The following is an 18,825-nucleotide window of genomic DNA, read 5'->3' on the forward strand; positions in this document are numbered from 1 at the left end:
AGCAAAACCTTTCGCGCAGAGAAGACTGTTGAATGGCAGGAAGTGTTTGGAAGCATATCCAAAAACTATTATTTACAACTAATACGGTTTGATCGATTATGAACAGTTCAAGCAAAGTTCCACTCTACAACATACTAAAGTGGTATCAAACAAGCACGCGCCAGCCCGAGGAAACCGGGGAGCCGAGTAGAAAGAGAACGAAATCGCCCGCACGCTTCATTTTTCTCAAATCCTGAGCTTCTCGGTGTTTTGGAGAATAAAATCGCTAACCTGCGACCTGAAATCATCATCTATCAACCTGGGCCCGAAGCTGCTAAACTCCAACAGCTGCTTGTTTCGGGTGGTCCACTTGGGCCATTGGAAGCTATCCGGTGCGGTATTCGGATCCAAGTCCGTGGCGAACGCGACATAATATGCACGAGTCGGTCCCGCGATCTCAGGCTTGATGCCGAAAAAGTTGACCAAGAGGTCACTGCCGTGGAAGGTACCAAGAATTGGCGTGCCCTTGAAGTACGTGTTGAGGTACGACCACGTGGCCGGCAGCGCCGAGGCTGCGAGCGTAAGGTAGGAGCGGCGTGTGATTGTGAAGGTGAGGTCTCCCAGAATAGCGGCCAGGCGCTTAAACTCGGGACGAATCTCGTTGAAGATGCCGGAACCGAAGGGGGAGCCGGCAATGGGGGTATCCGGATATAAATCGACCAACTCGCTAATTGTCCGACTGTCAGCGTTCAGAAAGTACGTCGAGAGATAGTCCTCCAGGTCCATAGTCGTGGTGACGTTGAACTGCACCAGGCTAAAGAGGGTGCCCTCGTCTTCTTGATCGCCGATAATGATGGGCACCCTCGCGACCTTGCCAGCAAGGCCTGGAATTTCGGGTGACTGGGGAAAGAAGTTGTCGCCTGGGTCTGGTCGCGGCAGATAGGACAGGTCGAGAGACGAATAGTCGAAGAGTCCAGGAACGGAGTTGAAGGCGGTAATCATCTCTTTGGTCGGTAGGCGTCGCAAGCATGCAAGCGTATCCGGATCGCCTTTACAACCCGAGTTGCTGACCACGGTGTCGTAGATTCGTTGCGGCTTGACCGAGTCGATATCGTTCGCTGGAACGACAGAGCCAGAGTTCATGATGCCAGCACGGAACAGAGGCTTCCCCTTGTAGGTGTTGTCGCCTCCGTTGATAATCGTTTGGTCGTACACCGAGATTGCCCCTGCCGACTCGCCCCATATGGTGACCTTTTCCGGATCACCACCAAAGGCTTCAATGTTGTCTGCCACCCACTCGAGAGCAAGACGCTGGTCACGGAGACCCAGGTTGCTGCTCCCATCCTTCTTGATCTCTTTTCCACCCAAAAATCCAAAACCTCCCACGCGGTAGTTGATCGCAACGTAAACGATCGGTTTACCGGTCTTTACAGCTTCTTCAATCACTCCGGCTCCGCTGTACAACTGGTTGGACCTGGTACCAGTCAGTCCGCCAAAAGAAAAAGTAATCAAAAAGGGGTTTTTTTTACCCTAAAAGGAAGCCTCCTCCGAAGATATAGACGAGGACAGCAAGCTTGTCGCCGGCCTTGACTCCAACCGGCCTTTGGACGTTCAATGTCAGGCAGTCCTCACTTGACTTAGTGATCTCCTGAAAAAGGGGGCTGTTGGTGATGTTGGCCAGGGTCTGATCGACGAACTCCTTGGGATCCAGTCGAAGAAAGAACTGAGGACAGCCATCCGGAACGGGATTGAACGGGAGTCTGCCAAAGTTCCCATCGTATGGCTGGGGAGGCTTCAGGCGCAGAGGTCCAACAGGGGGCTTAGCAAAAGGAATACCATTGAATGACTCGACGCCCAACTTGGACTCGCCCTCAACGGTTCCGGAATCGATTTTGACAGATGGTCCATCAGAGAAGGCCAGAGCGAAAGAGGCGCATACGGCAGATGCGAGGAAGGCCCTTTGAAACAACATGATGAGACGTCTTGACCAAGCAAAAAACGACAGGCTGCTGCACCAACCAACCAAGAAACAACGTACCCGCCATTTTATACAGACCAAACATTGCTGCCTGTGAAAGTGTTCCTGATGTTTTGACGTACCATGACAGGATACATCCCAGGACTGCTCGGCGACCTCTCAAGCTGTCATGCCTGGGTCAGGCCCCAATTCGCGGAGAATTGAGGCAGGAGAATCATGGGCCTTGGGAAGGCTTTGAACTACAGCGGAGGAGCCTTGCTAGCTCCCGTTGTCAACACACACCTAAGCGCTGCGTTGTGATTGATGTACCTCGGCAGCGCCCGTTGACAAGATTCATGCCAGGCACATGCGTTTAGGATCCTGCCTATAGCGGTAAGCTGCAATATGCTTACCTTATTGCTTGTGCGGGAGACCTCCGCTCTTCTGTAACCTTAACGGGTATAGGCTCCGACTTTGACAACACTTCCGCTTCTTCACCAGGAAAAAAGCAACGAGGCAAGAGAGGGGGTGTTTGCATACAGGAGAGGGGTCAGTGCAACGGTTTGTCGGCGGCTCGACGGCCGAGAGCAGGCATGTTTGTATGTTTCGAAGGCCGGAGACCGGATGTATCGTCATCAGTTCTCGCCGGCGCCCAGCATCATTTTGGGGTTTCGCATACTGAAACGGCCAACAGCACCACTTCAACATACCGAGGCAAACTTGCCAAAATCCGTTCGGAGAATTTTCCAGATTGTTCCTGCGTGAGTTGGGCAAGGGAACACCTTCTGCATACGCGTTTTGATGACGACAGAAGACTCCAGGCCCTCAAGAGGCTAGCGGGCCGCCATGTGCAGGATGTCCCTGACTAACCGACGGAGAGGTTTTCCAAGTGGCGGACAGTTCATAAGGCATCCCCGCTCTCTTCTGAAACTTCTAGCTCTTTTCGTCTTCTACGATGATTCTTCTTCCTAAAACAGAAGGTCTCAAGCTCTCCAGATTCTTGATGCGGACGTTTGTTAAATCATTGACGGCACATTGCCAAGGTATGCAAGATTCTCATGCAATATCAACAGTCCGTATTCCTCAGCAGCCTATTGGTCCGCTCGTTCTCTTTCGCAAAAGCACTATGGCTCTGGTTCCTGGAATTGCTGTACCGGCGTCGGTCAGGGAAACTTCCGCCTCCGACCCGCCTTCGAGCATCTCGGCAAACACCTCCACACCAAACCCCGCAATGAGTATGTTGATCACGATCTGTTGGCGCCAGGGAAGGTGAAAACAAACTACGAGGTTTGCGTAAGCTCCCAAAGTTGACTGTCGTTGGGCTGCTGGAGTCTGCAATATGTAATCAGTTGCGTTACGGCGGACATCATCTGCTCGGCTCTCTCCAACCTCGACCTCGTTGCGGGCTTGAGCCGAAGATTCCGGGACGGGCCATCACGAATCCAGTTCATCTAAAGCCATGCACGGGACAGTATTTCCCCGTCAACCGCAAGCTGCTGGCGAAGGACAGAAGCCTTCCCCAACATAGACTTGTCTTTGCTCATGTTGCAACCTCCGGCGCATGGCAGAATAGGTGTATGTTGTGCAACCGCTCCAGCTTCTGTTCCAGAGAGCAGCTTCGTCGATTTGTCGATTGGTCCGGTTCTCCCGATGCAACGATCTTTCGCAGACTGCCGAAGTCGATCATCACAGACTATGTTTGGCTGCTGCGGTGTGCTTGAGGAGTCGTCATAGACAGGTGCACCAGACTTGGACGCGGATGGCTGTTGTTGATGGCGACCCCGCGTTTGCGCTCGGAATGAAGGGAGACTAGAAGGCTGTGTTCAAGTGCAAATGTTCTGTAAGTAGAGCAAATCTTCTGTGAAAAAGAGCTGAAGTAGAGAAAAGCTTCATCGTAACCTTTTCCAGAGGTTGAAGCGAAATGCAGGGGTGACACTGACGCGCGTTATCCATGCATGTGGTAGAGGGAAGGTGCCACGAGTCATGTCAATCACATCATCGGACCTGGCAATGGTGAGCTGCTTCTCTTTCCACGACTGAACAACGCCATGAATGTCATTTTGCATTTCTTATCGTCAGTTTTCAACTACTATGCCGAGGGAGTACTTTGCGATTTCCTGCCGTTTCGCGACTTCAATGGCCACGAAAATGGATCAAAAAGGCAAAGAGACTTGCGAGAAGCAATTCAAGAATCATGGTAGCACTGAGCCACCACTACTGCAGCATTCTTCGACTAGAGCTCTGCGATAGCCCCTGATACGCTCAGGGCCATTCAGACCCACTTTCGTCTCTCAAACTGGTCATCTTCTGCGGCCGATTGACACCACCCGGGGCACAAGCCGGAGACGAGACGAAGAAAATCGTTCGTTGTCGCCAATTGCCACGCAAGATGAACGCCATCTGTCGTCAAATTTGATCAGGCTGACAACCTGCTCCGGCGCGCCTGTCTGTACAAATCCTATCAGATCCCTCTTTGTCTGCTGTCGATACCTCCTCGTGCTATTGCGTTGTCCTCTCCCTCGATCGCAACTGTCCTGCACCATGGGTCTTACTGGCGAGAAGTTCCAAGAACCTGGTGTCAAGGAGTCGTCGTCCTTTGATGCAGAGGGCAACTTGTCAGACAGTGTTAGCAATGATGCCTCTCAAATATGTGTCGACTGGACAGAGGCGGAGGAGAAGAAACTGGTCCGAAAGATTGACTTGGTTCTTATGCCAATTCTCATCTTGCCCTTCATGGCTCTCCAACTAGACCGGGGCAATATGTATGTCATCTTCCTTCAATCTTAAATGAATTGCGCTAATAGAATCTAGTGGCAACGCCCAAACGGACAACTTCCTCGTCAGTGAATCGACCTTCCGTCTGTTGCGACTTTCAATGGCTAACGATGAACAGGAAGATGTTGGCATCACACAATATCAATACAACATTGGACAGCAGCTTCTATCCGCTGGAATCGTGATTCTTGAGGTACATCCACTTTCCCGAAACAGCAATCCCCTTCATCAGGCTAACTCATGCATTGCAGATCCCTAGTAGTGAGTCTATCCTTGGCCTTGCGACCAATCACGCCACCCCTGATCACCCTGCTAACCCTGGCAGACCTGATTCTCTACCGGGTAGGCCCGAGGGCCTGGATAAGCCTCCAGATCTTCGCATGGGGGCTCGTGGCGACGTTTCAAGCGTTCCAGAAAGGCGTCGGTGCATACATGGCTACACGACTGCTCCTTGGGTATGCATCTTCAAGTGAATGAGGGACATGGCTGACCTCGACCAGGTTGATGGAGGCTGGATTCATCCCTGCAAGTCTGTACGCCATCACGACATGGTACAAGAGCAGCGAGATGAGCGTCCGCTTTGCACTGTTCTTCTTCGGCAACTACATTGCCCAAGCGTGTTCGGGCCTCATTGCATACGGTGTCTTGCACATGAGGGGCGTTGCTGGCCTGGCTGGATGGCAATGGCTGTTCATCGCAAGTTTTCCGCGCGCCTGGTTGAACTGATGCTGACGTGCTTAGATTGAGGGCGTCTTCACCATCTGCACTGGCTTCCTGTACCTGGCGTTCTACCCGAAAGATCGAGACGACCCGCGCCCGTTCACGGGAATCAAGTACTTCACTGCACGCGAGCAGCACATCCTCTCCGCGCGCGTCATCGTCGACGATCCGACAAAGGCTCCAAGTAGCAAGAGGAAAACAATCTCCATGCAAGAGCTCAAGTGGAGCGTGAGTAGCTGCCTGATACCTCCCTGTAGTGATGGATACTGACTTCATCTCCAGCTGAGCGACTGGACACTGTACCCTCATGTCCTGCTCACCATCTGCGCGCTCGCGCCCACCTCAGTCTTCACTTCATACGGGCCGAAACTCATCATGAGCTGGGGCTACGAGCGCCTATCCTCCAACGCGCTTTTCTCCATCGGCCTGTGGATCCAAGTCGTCACAGCCATGATTTGGGGCTTCTGGGCCGACAAGTCCAAGATCCGCGGCATCCCCGTCGTCGCCGCGCTACTGCTCTGGTGGGCCTTTACGCTCGGCTGCCGGCTGGCGGCAACGAGTTCGGACCATACGACACGCCTCGCCATGATTGTCCTGTCGTTAAGTTGGAGCATCGTGTGGCACCCGCTCAACTCCTCGTGGTTGGCGATCAACTCGCGCAGTCCGGCAGACCGCAGCATCAAGATGGCGTGCATCGTCATGGCTGCGAATCTTGCGGGCATTGTTGGATCCCAGCTGTTCCAGACCAGCGATAGCCCCAAATACATTACTGGCTGGACAGTAGTTGTCGTGTTGAACTCTTTGGCGCTAAGCTTTGGTTTGTTGGCGAATGCTCAGTACAGAATACTCAACTGGCGCGCAGCGAAGAATGTAGAGAAGGGGGGGACAAAATCTTATTTTTTGTAGGGAACGGACGGAACTACATGAGGATAGAGGATGATACCCAAAAATGAAAGGTCCGGAAAGATAGAGAATCGCAATAATCGTCATAGAGATCCGAACATTTTGACCCTTCCCCCGTAAAACCAACCAAACGGCATGCCATATTTCGGGCCTTCCCGAGAATGAAGCATGGAGTATGAGGAGTCATCGACCACACGAGACGACTCTCCGCTAGGGCGAGACGAAACGGCAACCTCCTCGATGAACTTCTCGTTCCAGCCATTTTTCGCCTGAAAGTGCGACCAAGGGTCGCCACGGCCCCCACGCGGCACCATGTCTACCAATGGGTCATATGAAAGCTCAGGAGTGCTTTTGACTATTTCAGTGAGCTCAATAGGGGACATGTTCGCCCGACCTCTCACCAACGCCGCCATCATGGTGTATGGGCAGACGTTGGGCTGAAGAAAAACCAGAGAATTTGGAGCCGGGGAGACAGGGGAGTCGCTCAATTTTGGAGGCAGTTGGTATCCTGCCAGGGGGTGAGACCAGGGACCGGGATCTTCGACGTCTGGAGGCAGTTGGTCCCCTTCCGGAGGGCAAGACCAGAGGCCAGGATTGTATCTGACTAACTCGCTGAGCTCGATTCGGGGCATCGTTGTGTGTTGGTGCCGAGGGTGAACGGTTCCAGAGGCAGATGTTTCGTTTCTGGCGCAAGTGTTAGTAGGTCGAGTCTCGTGTATACAGGCTACTGAGTTGCCCATTTATGTGTTGGGGAAGAGCAACAAGTAGCCTTAGAATACTCCCAGGATGACGTGCTTTGGTTTAGGAGCGGGCCCTGTTCCACATGGGCTGTTGCGCACGACGACCCAAAAGTCTACCAAATCGCAATTCAGTCAGTTGGGGAGTCCTCGTGTTCACGCAAAAAAGATATCCACTTGCTTCATAGGGAAAGGGGACTACCGACAGCTTGCTTGTCATTTGCTGCTACTGCTAAGGCTTCTGCCCTCTCGAGCATCAGATTCAGCGGCAACAGCTGCCCGGAACACATCGTTGGGGCTCAGAATGCCGAAAGCTGTCAGTGTGCGCAGACCGCGCCAAGGCCAATTTTGGAGCGAGATGAGTATACCCGTCCCGTTTCCAATGCTCCACACTGGGACAGTGACGCCACGAAACGGTGGCTTACCTTGGAAAGCATCCAGCTTCACCTTGATCCACTGCACGTAAGCCTTGTCGTCTTTCAAGACGTAGTACGCCAGGCTCAGCGGCATCAGCCACGCGAGCGCCGTGTCCTCGGTCTGCGCAAAATTTTCGAGCAGGTATTCGAATGAGCGGCAGATTTCGAGTGCTGGTTGCTTCAGTGTCCGAGCCTGCCCGGGCAGCAGGAGCGGCGTGGGTGCGGTGTCATAGAGAATCTTTTGTGCCAATTCGGCGTACTCTTCTGATGTCGAGCAGTATGTCGAATCCGATTCTGGGGAATCAGGACCCGGGATTGGCTCAATTGGGCAGAGGTCGCCCAAAAAGCGCAACAGCCAAAGAAGCACTGCGTTGTAAAGACAGATTTCGTTGGCCTGGACAAACTTTTTGTAGCGCAGGACAGTTTCTAGGCCTTCTGGAATTGCTGCTAGGCCATCCGCTCCATTTGCTGCTTCAACAGCGTGGGCAGCGTCTGGGTTTCTGGCCTCCCATTCCCATCTCCATTTGAAGAGCTCTTGCAGAAGATCCTGGGTCTGGGCGAGCAGTGCTGCACGGAGAGGTTGGGGATCCGGATGGTTGTCGAGTGAATCTTCATCCTCGAGGAGTCCAGGGACGACAGAGAGAATATCCAGAAGGCGACACGAAGGTGATCGTTTTTGAGGGTCCCGCTCCCAAGGCACAGTCTTCCACTGCTCTTGTTCGAGAAAACTGCGTTTGCGCTCCATCAATGCTTTGGAGATCAAAATGTCGCGCGCCGCTTCAAATGCAGCGAGGTACGGCTGCTCCTTGAATTGCTCCGGTCCGCACATTATTACAAGCTTCTTCAGGCCCTCGTGATGGCCGAAATCTGAGCTTTTGTTGACAGAGAACTTAAGGCCATGAGGTAAGCGTCTGCTCAAATCAAAGTGAAGACTGAGAACATACAGTGTACATCAGAATGATCATTACTGGTATGATGCACCTCCGGGCCTTTTCCAAGTCAAGATTTGCGAGGTCCCGAATCAGGATTTGCAAGGAGCGACCATACGCTTTGAAGCTTCGATCTTGAAGTCCAGTTTGACGTTGAGTGTTGCCGTAGAACCCAAGTGCCAGCGCCTTGCAGGCTGCTTCGGAGACCTCATCGACGCGTCCTTGGGCGGCCATCTGTAGCCAAGGTCTGCCAAAGCTACTGTACACCAAGTTCGAGAAGGTGAAGGAGAACGCCATGTCATCCTGGAAAGCCGTAAGATGGAGCTCTTGAGGTACTGATGAGGGAAGCCTGGTTGTTTGAGTTGGTGGCTTCTTAATCAATGAGTTTTTCTTCTCTACAGTCTTCCTCTGGTTCGAGTTTTGCTTAGGCTTGAAGGTGCCGGCAGGAATGATTGTTAGGCCGGGAGGAGACTCTGAGCTTCTTGATGACGACGATGATTGGGTACCTCCAGGATTATGCATCATGAAGCGGATTGTCTTTTTGTAGCCCTGGCACACATATCCTGCCCTCTCGCACCGGAAACACGTGGGCTTGCGCTCGTCTAGACTTGTTACTGTCTTGGGCTCTTCGATAAACCCAACATCGAGTACCTACCGCATTTGACATGCCTTCTTCTGCACGTATGGCAGCCCTTGCTGCGACCTGGGACTCCAACCATAGCGGCGACAAGACGATTCGGGCTCCCTTTAAGGAGTGTGGAGAAACTCAAATATTTTCCTCAAGTGCGTATCCAGAAGAAGTCAGCAAAGATGGAATCGTAGCGCCTCGGACAGTGGAAAGTTCGCTATCGGATGTCTAACGTCAGACTATCGGAGTGGCCACTTCCAGAGCGCGGTTGGGGGCCAAGGTCGATGATTCAGCTGCCTTTCGCATGCCTAGATCAGAGTCCGGAAAGGCTGACAACAGGCGTTTGAATTGTGCAACTCAGTCAGACAGTCCATCGAAGCTGACTGGATGACAGCCGAAAGGCTTCTTCGGGCTATGCTGCCTTCCTAGGCTGCCAATCAACGCCATCCATTGGTTTCCAAAGAGGCTGGGGGTTGGTATTGAGAGGCTGACGTTTTGTGGAACCAGTTGACGGGAGAGCCTTGTTTTGGACCCCAAGCCAGGGTTGGATAGACATGGTATGCAGACCAGATAGACACGAGTTTATGCGTCGTATATGGATGCCTACAACCATTGACAAGTCCTTGAATAGTTAGGCCACGGGGTTTGTCCGAGGTATGGCGGAGAACCGAGACTTGCTGCCGAATCTCGTCGGGAATGCAGAATCTAACATGAAGACAAACGGGAACTCCATAACGTTGGACGTAGAGCTTTAATGAGCTGCATTCTTATCCTTTGGATTTTGGGACTTGAAGAACGCAGCCTCCGCGGCTTGGTAGCATAAGTCGTAGCACTCACAGGAGGTGCGCGTATGGGGAGCATTCAAGCGCCTTACACGCTTGATATTGGAGCCAACCAAGCCCTTTGCGAAGAGCCACAAGGAGTATTCATGGATACGTGTGCATGGCTTTTGCTACCCGGCCTTGCTCCATCGTCCCGGTGGAGTACTTGAGGGGTCAACATGGGGATAAGAGAGATACCGCGCCAATGGTGACCAGGAGCTCTTGCACGAGGCGATTGCTGGTGTCCCTCATGTGTGGCTTGTAGCATGGGTCATGAAATTTCTGACATGTGAGTTGCTTTGGACAGTCGAGGCGTGTCCAGCAAGACGACCGACAACATGGGGAGCTCTTATCGCGATAAGGACTTTTTTCCCCAGCACGAAGTGGATCCCACCGTTCAGGAACAACACCACAAACCACCTCCGCACATCCGCAATCAGCCTCTTTCCCCAAGGCTCCCACAATGGCGGTCGATACCGTATCCTCAGCCCCGGCTTTGACCTTCCCTCCCGACATCTTCGCCGCGCTCTCGCCCGCTCCCTTCCTCCTCGCTCACCTTTCCTCGTCCAAACAACCGCTCCTCCGACCCAATGGCCGCACAACCTCGACCTTCCGCGCCCCAGCCCTCAACCTGAGCTCCCTCACCCACTGCTCCGGCAGCGCTGTGGCACGCCTGGGCGACACGGCTGTCGTCTGCGGCGTTCGCGGCGAACTGCTCCTCCAACGCGACGTGCCCAACCCGCCCGACACAGACGCGGACCCAGCGCGCACGCTGAGCGCAGACGACACGAGCGATGACGCAAACGCCGACGATGAAGACGACCGAGAAGAGCTGGAGCGCCTCGGCCTGCTGGTGCCCAACGTCGAGCTGGCAACCGGCGCGACGCCGACCATCGTGCCCGGCCAGCCACCCAGCGCCGCCGCGCAGGTTCTGACGTCTCGATTGCTCGGCCTGCTACACTCGACGCGCCTAGTGCGCGCGCGCGACCTGCGCATCACTTACACCCCGCCGCCCACTGGAGACGCCGCCGACGATGACGAGCCCAAGAGGGAGGTCGTCGCGTACTGGACCCTGTACATCGACATTCTATTCATGTCTCTCGACGGCAACGCGCTGGATGCCGCGTGGGGCGCCATGCTGGCCGCTCTGAGAGACACAGTGCTCCCACGGGCCTGGTGGGATTACGACTCCCAGATGGTGCTGTGTGATGACAGGCGTGAGCAGGCACGAACACTACAACTGAGGGGCTGCCCCGTGGCAAGCAGTTTCGCCATCTTCGCTGCGACGGACAAGCAAGAAATCAGAGCTGAGGATGTGAAAGTGCTGGGCCTAGAGAGCTTGTCAGGACAAGACACAACGTCGGCAGGAGATGAGGGCGAAGACGACTATCGGGCGTGGATTCTCGCCGATCCAGACGCTTTCGAGGAAGCAAATTGCCGCGAAGTGGTGATGGTAGTGGTTGACCAGGTCGACGGCCGGTTCGTCCTGCGGCGGGTGGAGAAGAATGGCGGTGCAGTCGTGGGGAAGGCCGTCCTGAAGAGCCTTGTGAAGAGGTCAGAACAGAGGTGGACCGAGTGGAACGAAGCACTTGGTAGTGGAAGATGAACCGACCGCGACTGGGGTTTAGACGACATTGCAAAAACCAACCCGTAATGCTGCAATTCGGAGAGTAGGCTCCCGAATACGCAAGAGATCTGAAGGCTGTCCAGCAAAGCTGCAGTATTCACATGCACAGCATCCAGGCGCCATGCACATATGAGCGGAAGGGAACATCATCGAAATCTGGCGCAGCGCTTTCGCATTTCAAGCGGGTCCAGACAGAACCGAAGGCGTGCTCAAAGGATCAGCATGCCGAAACGTAGATGTACCTCAAAAGCTTTTGGCGTCCAATGCCATCGCTTTCATCTCTGTAGCCAAATGAAAGCATTTAACCGAATAGAGTATCAGTTGTCAAGCCACGCCACTGTAAGATGGTCTTGAACGGTTTGATTGCAAGTACATCAGCACGTATAGATTCACGAATGCATGCGCTCTACGTTGATGAAAGTAGGCAGACAAAGCATCATGGGTACAACAAGGCGACCAAAAGATATCGCCTAGCAGGGGAATGAAAAAGAGTGATTATACAGAAACGAAGGAGACAAGACGGAAAGATGTGCAAGGAAACTTAACACCAACAAACAACGACGAGGGTATCCAACAGCAACTCAACTCACTCTTTCACTTCGCCGCCTTCTCCACCACCCCTTGACCCCCCTCAAACATTAAATGGCATAATTCTCTGTATGCAAAAACACCTCCGCAACCTCCCCATCCCTCCACACCTTCCCCTGCAACCTCGCCACCGTCTCCGCAACATCAACCCTTAACCCGGGCGGCCCGCACACGAAAACGCACGTGCGGCGACCCCACTCGCGCGACCACTCGCGCAGCATGAACGGCAGGTCCGGGCGGCCGTACTCGGTGCTCCAGCTGCCGCGACCGAGGGCGGCGCTCTTGACGGCAGCGGGCAAAAAGGCGAAGCGCATCAGGTTCTTCTGGAACTCGGTTGGCGTGGAGGGGAAGCCAAAGTCGAAGGCTTGGCTTTGGCTGGGGACGTAGGTGGGCGAGAAGGCGGACGGGTTGGTCGCCATGGCGTGGGAGATGTCGATGGAGAGGTTGCGCGAGCGGCGTTTTTCGAAGAGGGAGCGCGTGGGTTGCGGCGCTTGCAGTGTTGCTGATGAGGAGATCGAGTCGGGAGAGGCTGGCGCTGGGAGAGTGCTGGCGGTGTTGCTGCTGCTGTTGCTGTTGCTGGATGAGTCGCCGCCGGCTAGGGGGCGCAGGTGCGCTTGCGGCAGCGCGGAGATGGCGTCTTCGTTCTCACGCCGCAGCTCCTTTTCGCGCTCCACGTCGCCCTGCGCCTCGTCTTGGATCAGTGCTGACTGCCGCTTGAACATGCTGACGCCCGAGATGCGCTTGTCGGCAATGTCGTTGAACGCTGCGTCCACCTTGTCGTGGAAGAATGTGCTGACTGGCCGGCCTGGGCTCGTTGCGCTGACTATCTGCCCCGTTCGTGCCATGCGTTTGGCTGCTGTGATGTAGAATCGGCACTGAACCGTGTCGGGCGGCGCAAATTCGCGGCATATTCGCAGCTCTTCTTTGAACCATTCCATAGTTTCGGGTCGTTTGAGCGCCCAGATGACCTTGACGGATTTGGTGACGGCTTTGCCGTCGCGCATGCGCTTGATGAGGTCTAGGAGGTGGGATACTACGGCTGTGACGCCGCTACCGCCGGCGATGAGAACGACATCGTCAAAGGCTTCAAGGCGTCTCTGCATGCCACCATATGGCCCATCGACAAAGGCTCTGTAAGTCTGCCAGGGGCCTTCTTGAATCGCGCTGCGAAGCACCTTTTGCGTGAATCCTCCAAAGGGCCGGAAGACCAGCACCATGTCCTTGTAGTCAGGTCCATAGGTCGACGGAAAATCCTTGCTGCAAAGCGAAGCAATCGTGAAGGGGTGATTTTCAAAGATCGAGATCCCGGGCATGCGGAGGTAAACATACTGCCCGGGTCGCCACTTTCGCTGCGTCGGTATCGTGACTTTGATGGCATTTTCCGGGAGAATCGTCACGGCCGCCTCATCTCCGATCAACCACGAAACTTTGAATGGATTGGTCCAGTTCAGGTAGAAGAGGACGCGCACGGCATATGACGTGAGCCAGATGGCCAGGGTGGTGTACAGGTAATGCCATGACGTCAGGTAATTGTTACAGTGCCAAAAGAGCATGGCGAAGAAGAGTATCGACACGGGGACATGCACGGTGACGAAAAGTTCGTACATCCAAGCGCGGAGGTGTGGAATGGAGTGGACACAGAGAAAAATGAGGGGCACGAGCGAGGCGATTCCTGTCCGGCAAATCAGCGCGAGTTGTAACATGGCCTTCAAGAGGAGTCTTACCAGTGCCATAGGGGTAGAAATTCTGGCCTTTGAGCAGGGCCTTGTAAAACTGCATGCCTCCGTCGTCCCATACTGGAGTGACGTAAAAGGGAACCGTATGGACCAAGCTGAGGAATAGCATGACATATGCACCCCAGCGATGCAAGACGTTGAGCCTTTCGTGTCCGATTCCAGTGAGGAGCGATACGACGTTTGCCTTCATGCTCAGCGCAATGATCCAGGGCATCAGTGCGACCGCCATCATGCCAGAGCGAATTGCGACAGGTGGAGAGCCGTATCGAATGCTCCCCCAGTACAGTGGTTGCGGTACAAAAGTGTACAGGATAACCAGAACAAGCGCGGCAGCGATCACGCAAACAGCGGCCATTGATGGAAATACGAGGGGCCTCCAACCTTTGCGGAGGTTAATTTGCGGGATGGGGCGATAGAAAACCCATCTCACCAGCGCGACGACGACGTTGAATGGCCTGAAGGACGATAGCGACGATTCGACTGGGGCAGGCTGTGGGAGTGCGCCGTGTCGAGGGAAAAACTTTGCGGCCGACTTGTCAGTATTCAAGACTGATAGCTCGTAATCCGTGTCTGGTGATGTGGTGATTGAGCTGCTCAATACCTCTTCTTGATGGAGCGCAGTCCGGGTCTTATCGGTAAAGAAATGGTATGATCGCATGAGCGACGCCGAAACCACAAAAATTATACAAAAGTACACCACCGCCAGCGCATATTTCCCGCTCTTGTTCCATGGATCAACCGTATTTGCTTCGATAAGACCTGGAGGACTCGTGCTGTTGTACGGAATGTTGACGCGTTTGGCCAGTTGCGATATTGTGTCTGATATCCCCCTATTGATCAACCCGGCCGTGGCCTCGAGCTGCTCCAGCGCGCTGGCCGCACCATTCTCCAGGTTTTCGGGTAACGCTGGCATTGTCTTTGCAATCTCCCGCTCCCCGCACCAATCGCGTCGCGGAATCCAGCTTGATGTTCGAGTTTGTTGAAACAACTTGTTTAGCAAGTCGAAATGTGGATTAAGTCGCGAGAATCACTTGTATGGGATGGCATCGGTGGTGTTTTAGGAGCCGTAGAATGGAGGGTGGAGCGGTGAATAGTCCCAGTTCCTCGGCTCCAGTCGCAATGGTTCGCGTGGTAGTGACACAGATCCGGATATTGTCAGCTGGTGCTCACTTATTGCTCCTGGTGCTCCCAAAGCGCGTGGAGGAGAACCATGGCGATGACGACGGAGGGAGGCGAGGGCGATGACGGATATAGAACGAGCGACAGTGAGATGGAGAGCGGCGGCACAAAGGCACAAGAAGAAGTGATACAGCAGTCGTGATGGGTGGCGTCGTCACATATAGCGGCCCCAGCTGGAGTGGGGAAGCCATGCATGCAAGGGTCCTGTCCTCTGGGCTCGAAGCGTGTCTTGTCTACGCGGCACGCTCACTCTTCCACGCTTGCAGGCACACGGCATCAAGCCAACCGAAGCGCTGGTTGAGCCGCTTCTTGGAGCTGTGATGAAATTGCAAAGCTCCACCGCTCGGAGATAGTTCTCAGGTCCGGGAGTCCGTCATGCCGCAGAGATTGCTTCGATTTTGGTGGTAGAATGCAAGTCTTTGTTGGCTGTGCGCCGGCAGCCGATCACTCTGCCTGCTGCCATGCCGTAAGCAAAAGCTTCCTTGAAACCACATGCACCTGTCCCCGGACTATAGGGCGTATCCGGAACGAGACCGTCACAGTGGCCGAGCGTGTAACTATGAAAGCCGCTCGTCTGTCTCGTCGAGCATCCCACCTTCACTCTCGCACTGCCTCAACCCGTAAGATGGCATGTGAGTAGAAGAGGTCACCTGCTGATACGACGTTGCGAGATTTGCCAATGGCAGGATAATGACGACTTATCATGGGCTCAGAACGGGATGTCAAGGTCTCCGGCGCCACCAAAGTCGGTCGAGCAATGAGCGGTCGAAGAACCGATTTTTTGCAGAGGGGGAGGACATGGCGCGGTCAGAACGCGGCCGGCAGAGAACAAGGCGACGGCGTGCAAGCACGGGCGACGAATTGGGAGTGGAGCAGCAGTCAGGACCTGCATCGAGAGATGCGTGTGTGATGGAGAGAGTGGAGTTGAGGTTTGTGGTTGGCTGGACGTCAACGATGCGGCGTCAAATCATGGCGCAACTCTAAGCGCCCGGAAGCCTCCCGACCTTTAGCCTCCGCCGTCGATCAAAAGCGGCCACCATTTCCACGGTTGGCAAACTCTTCCCATCACCAACGGCCTTCCCAACGCGGCACATGTCCTTTGCCGCACCCGTCTTTCCGATTGACTTGCCGTGTGGATCCCGTGGATGGACGGACACATCGTCGAGATCGACCGCAGCTTCGACCCCTTGGAGAAACCAGGTTGCATGACCCCTGCGGTACCTGTTCCCCAGACTCTGATCATTTAGCGCAAGTGCCCTGGGAAATGGTCGCGCGGACCGTCAAACTCTAAAGAGACACGCTAGTGAACCCGGCCTGCCTAAGGGGCCCTGAAAGCTGGGCGTGGTTGCCATCATGTCTCTTTGGGCTCAGGGCCCGAGATCCGCTCCGCTGCCCTGCTGCGTGCAGACATGCATAAGCGCCCAAGCAGTCTGGACCAGATGCATGATTGTGTCGCTGCAAGCAATCACAATATTGTCTCTGCCAACGGGTTCCTGATTTGTGTCCATTGGGTTTGCAGCCGCATTGGCCAATGGCCTTTGGTCGTTGGCCTCGTGGAGCGAGCTGGCTCACCTCTTTTGTGCTGGTCTAGTTGAAGTCTCAGGGGTATCTCCAGTTGGTATACCTGGACTCTTGACCGATCGGGAAGCCAAGGCCCTGGATTGCGGCCCATTAGCATCTTGCGCAGGTCCCACGGCAGCGGTAGCGACGGTCCGGTCTCTGGTTGAACATGAGCTAGCTCCGTTGACTAGCCCATCTATCGTGACGTAGGGTGATACTGGAGAGATTAATGACCAACAGGTCACGATTGCCTAAGGGCAAAAATCTCATGTCTTTGGTGACAAACGAGTGCGATTTTCTGCCGTTCACCATGATGACTTTGTCGTACTCTTTCAGACGGAGACGAAAATGTTGCAAACCATCAATTGCCACACACACTTGGTTTTTGGGTGAGACTGGAAAAGTCGAGGTAGAAGTAGTCGCGCCTGTTCTCCTTGGGCAAAACCTTGCTCTTTCTTAGTCGATGCTCTACATTATCAATCAAAGGAGAATGGCCGAGGGCTCCTTTTCATATTTTTATGATCAGTCCAAGTCGGTCCGGCAGGGAGAAGACAAGAGCGGATCGCAAGGCATCAAGTCGTCGATATGGTCGGTTATCTCAACTTTGACCAACACAGCACTGTTCAAGATGAACGACGCAGCGACCAGCGTTGATGTTTTGCGGGACTGTTTCGGGCCCGCTTCCCCAGGTCTCTTAGTTTCCGCGTGGGGCGGATCGGCGGTGGCCTGAGAAGACAGAGGGGAGCGGCCGAGTGAAGGTGACTTGGTGAAAGAAGGATGGTCGAAGAAAGGCGGGAAGGCCGGTGTATATGTTGACGAATAAAACCTAAATTGGAATATTTGAGTTTGCTATGCATGAAGTCGAGCGGTTTTGGAGCCGCTTGATACGCTCCCGTCCCCGGTTGATGTGTTTCCGCGGTGGCAAGGAAACAATGACATGTGCGTAAGACGGAATCCCAGGCTCTGATTCGAGTCAGTCTGAAGAATGCTATCGATATAATGCGAGGCTCAAGGCTGGTGTCAGCTGAGGCAGACTGGTTGCTTAGGAGAAGGAAAAGGTAGCGATTGAGAACACAATCCGAGGAATCTTCAAGTGACAGCGATAGGTGACCAATGCCAATACCGATGCCAAGGATCACTGGCAGATGTCGGCTACGGTGGAGGAGCCGGATAGAGTGGCAGGAAAGCAGACCAGAGGATGTGCCAGTTGATAGTGCATCCAGCACAAGAGTTCGGAGTGAGCGTGGTTGGCAGGCGAGCTAGCCTTGAGCTAAGCTTTGGTGGGTGGTTTCAAGAAGCCAGAGAGATGGATCCAAGGACGGCAGCCAGGCGGCTTGGCTGATGCACTGATGCCGTCCACGTCGCTGGGGATTATCCTTGTGCGCCTGCGCCTCAACATCAACAAGACATCAAGCCGTACAGAGTGAAGTCATTGACAACCGTGGCTGAAAAGCAATGGTAACACAGTCTCCAAGAGTGGGCTTTGAGACATGGCCCGTTGAATCGAGGACGAGCGGCAGTCTATCGCAACGACCATGTCAGATGCGGCGGGAGGATCCAAAGGCTTTGTATCGTGGGTCGGTCGATGATGCTTAAGGCTAAAAATAAGGACTATCCAGTCGCGATGGCAGCAGGGTAATGTATGGTACAGGTACGTAGCGCGCGGGTGCAGGTGGCTGGCAGGAATCAGGGAATGGGCCAACGCGGAGGAGCCATTGGTTTTGTGTCGAAGAAGACAGCAGAGAGAACCAAGGAACAAATTGAAGTCGTCTTTCTTTCTACTTCTCGTTTGCTTATCTTCTTCCTCTCTCCTCCTCACCGCAACACCTCTCGGGCTGATACACCTGTCCGTCGCTCACTCGTCGTCTCTCCCCTCACGACCCTTGCGCGCCCCTCGGTCCCTCTATTGGTCCCTGACCCTACTGTACCTCACTACCGTTACAGTCTCTACGGGACCTGACCTCTTCTTGCCCACCACCCGGACGCCGCCTCGGTGAGCCCCGGCTTGACGACCTGACTACTACCGTGCACGGTCTTGTCGCCGCCCGCCCAAACCCCCGAGCAAGCCTCACCTTCCCATATTATCAAACTTCGCCCGGGAGCCGTTGCTTCAAATTCCTCCTCGACCCTACCTGATCCTACTACCTGGGTCTACGACACCCATACCTGGGCGCTTGTACCTCCACCAACGCGTCCACTCTCCCTCGCTTCTACCTGCGTTCCGGCCCGCCTAACGCGTACATCCGACTACTTTAATACCTCGGTGGCAC

At 54.4% G+C, this 18,825-nt stretch overlaps 5 protein-coding genes across 5 annotated transcripts; 2 read left to right on the plus strand and 3 right to left on the minus strand.

Moving 5' to 3' along the window:
* Window positions 1-91: 91 nt before the first annotated feature.
* BKA78DRAFT_343113 (lipase 1) lies at window positions 92-2,019 on the minus strand. The gene is made up of 2 exons (XM_066890410.1): window positions 1,509-2,019; window positions 92-1,453 (listed from the first exon to the last, which is right to left on the minus strand). The coding sequence occupies exons 1-2, from the start codon at window positions 1,949-1,951 to the stop codon at window positions 226-228; spliced, it is 1,671 nt and encodes a 556-aa protein (XP_066745796.1). The 5' UTR covers window positions 1,952-2,019; the 3' UTR covers window positions 92-225.
* Window positions 2,020-4,335: 2,316 nt separating this feature from the next.
* Window positions 4,336-6,377, plus strand: BKA78DRAFT_123411 (alternative sulfate transporter). Its single transcript, XM_066882474.1, has 8 exons — window positions 4,336-4,698; window positions 4,748-4,775; window positions 4,830-4,904; window positions 4,963-4,972; window positions 5,037-5,166; window positions 5,212-5,407; window positions 5,453-5,659; window positions 5,714-6,377. Exons 1-8 carry the CDS (start codon window positions 4,478-4,480, stop codon window positions 6,335-6,337), a joined length of 1,491 nt encoding a protein of 496 aa, XP_066745797.1. The 5' UTR covers window positions 4,336-4,477; the 3' UTR covers window positions 6,338-6,377.
* BKA78DRAFT_312470 (uncharacterized protein) lies at window positions 6,307-9,521 on the minus strand. The gene is made up of 5 exons (XM_066888307.1): window positions 9,072-9,521; window positions 8,432-9,018; window positions 7,497-8,376; window positions 7,130-7,187; window positions 6,307-7,018 (listed from the first exon to the last, which is right to left on the minus strand). Exons 1-5 carry the CDS (start codon window positions 9,133-9,135, stop codon window positions 6,418-6,420), a joined length of 2,190 nt encoding a protein of 729 aa, XP_066745798.1. The 5' UTR covers window positions 9,136-9,521; the 3' UTR covers window positions 6,307-6,417.
* An 807-nt stretch (window positions 9,522-10,328) lies between these two features.
* On the plus strand, window positions 10,329-11,471 carry BKA78DRAFT_249494 (ribosomal protein S5 domain 2-type protein; the record flags this gene model as incomplete). Its single annotated transcript, XM_066884479.1, has 2 exons — window positions 10,329-11,180; window positions 11,241-11,471. The coding sequence occupies 2 exons, from the start codon at window positions 10,329-10,331 to the stop codon at window positions 11,469-11,471; spliced, it is 1,083 nt and encodes a 360-aa protein (XP_066745799.1).
* A 659-nt stretch (window positions 11,472-12,130) lies between these two features.
* BKA78DRAFT_250384 (metalloreductase-like protein transmembrane component) lies at window positions 12,131-14,729 on the minus strand (the record flags this gene model as incomplete). Its single annotated transcript, XM_066884565.1, has 2 exons — window positions 12,131-13,752; window positions 13,805-14,729. The coding sequence occupies 2 exons, from the start codon at window positions 14,727-14,729 to the stop codon at window positions 12,131-12,133; spliced, it is 2,547 nt and encodes an 848-aa protein (XP_066745800.1).
* Window positions 14,730-18,825: the final 4,096 nt, after the last annotated feature.

This window comes from Phyllosticta capitalensis (genome assembly GCF_038381095.1).
Source record: "Phyllosticta capitalensis strain CBS 128856 chromosome Unknown BKA78scaffold_4, whole genome shotgun sequence".
Classification (NCBI taxonomy): domain Eukaryota; kingdom Fungi; phylum Ascomycota; class Dothideomycetes; order Botryosphaeriales; family Phyllostictaceae; genus Phyllosticta; species Phyllosticta capitalensis.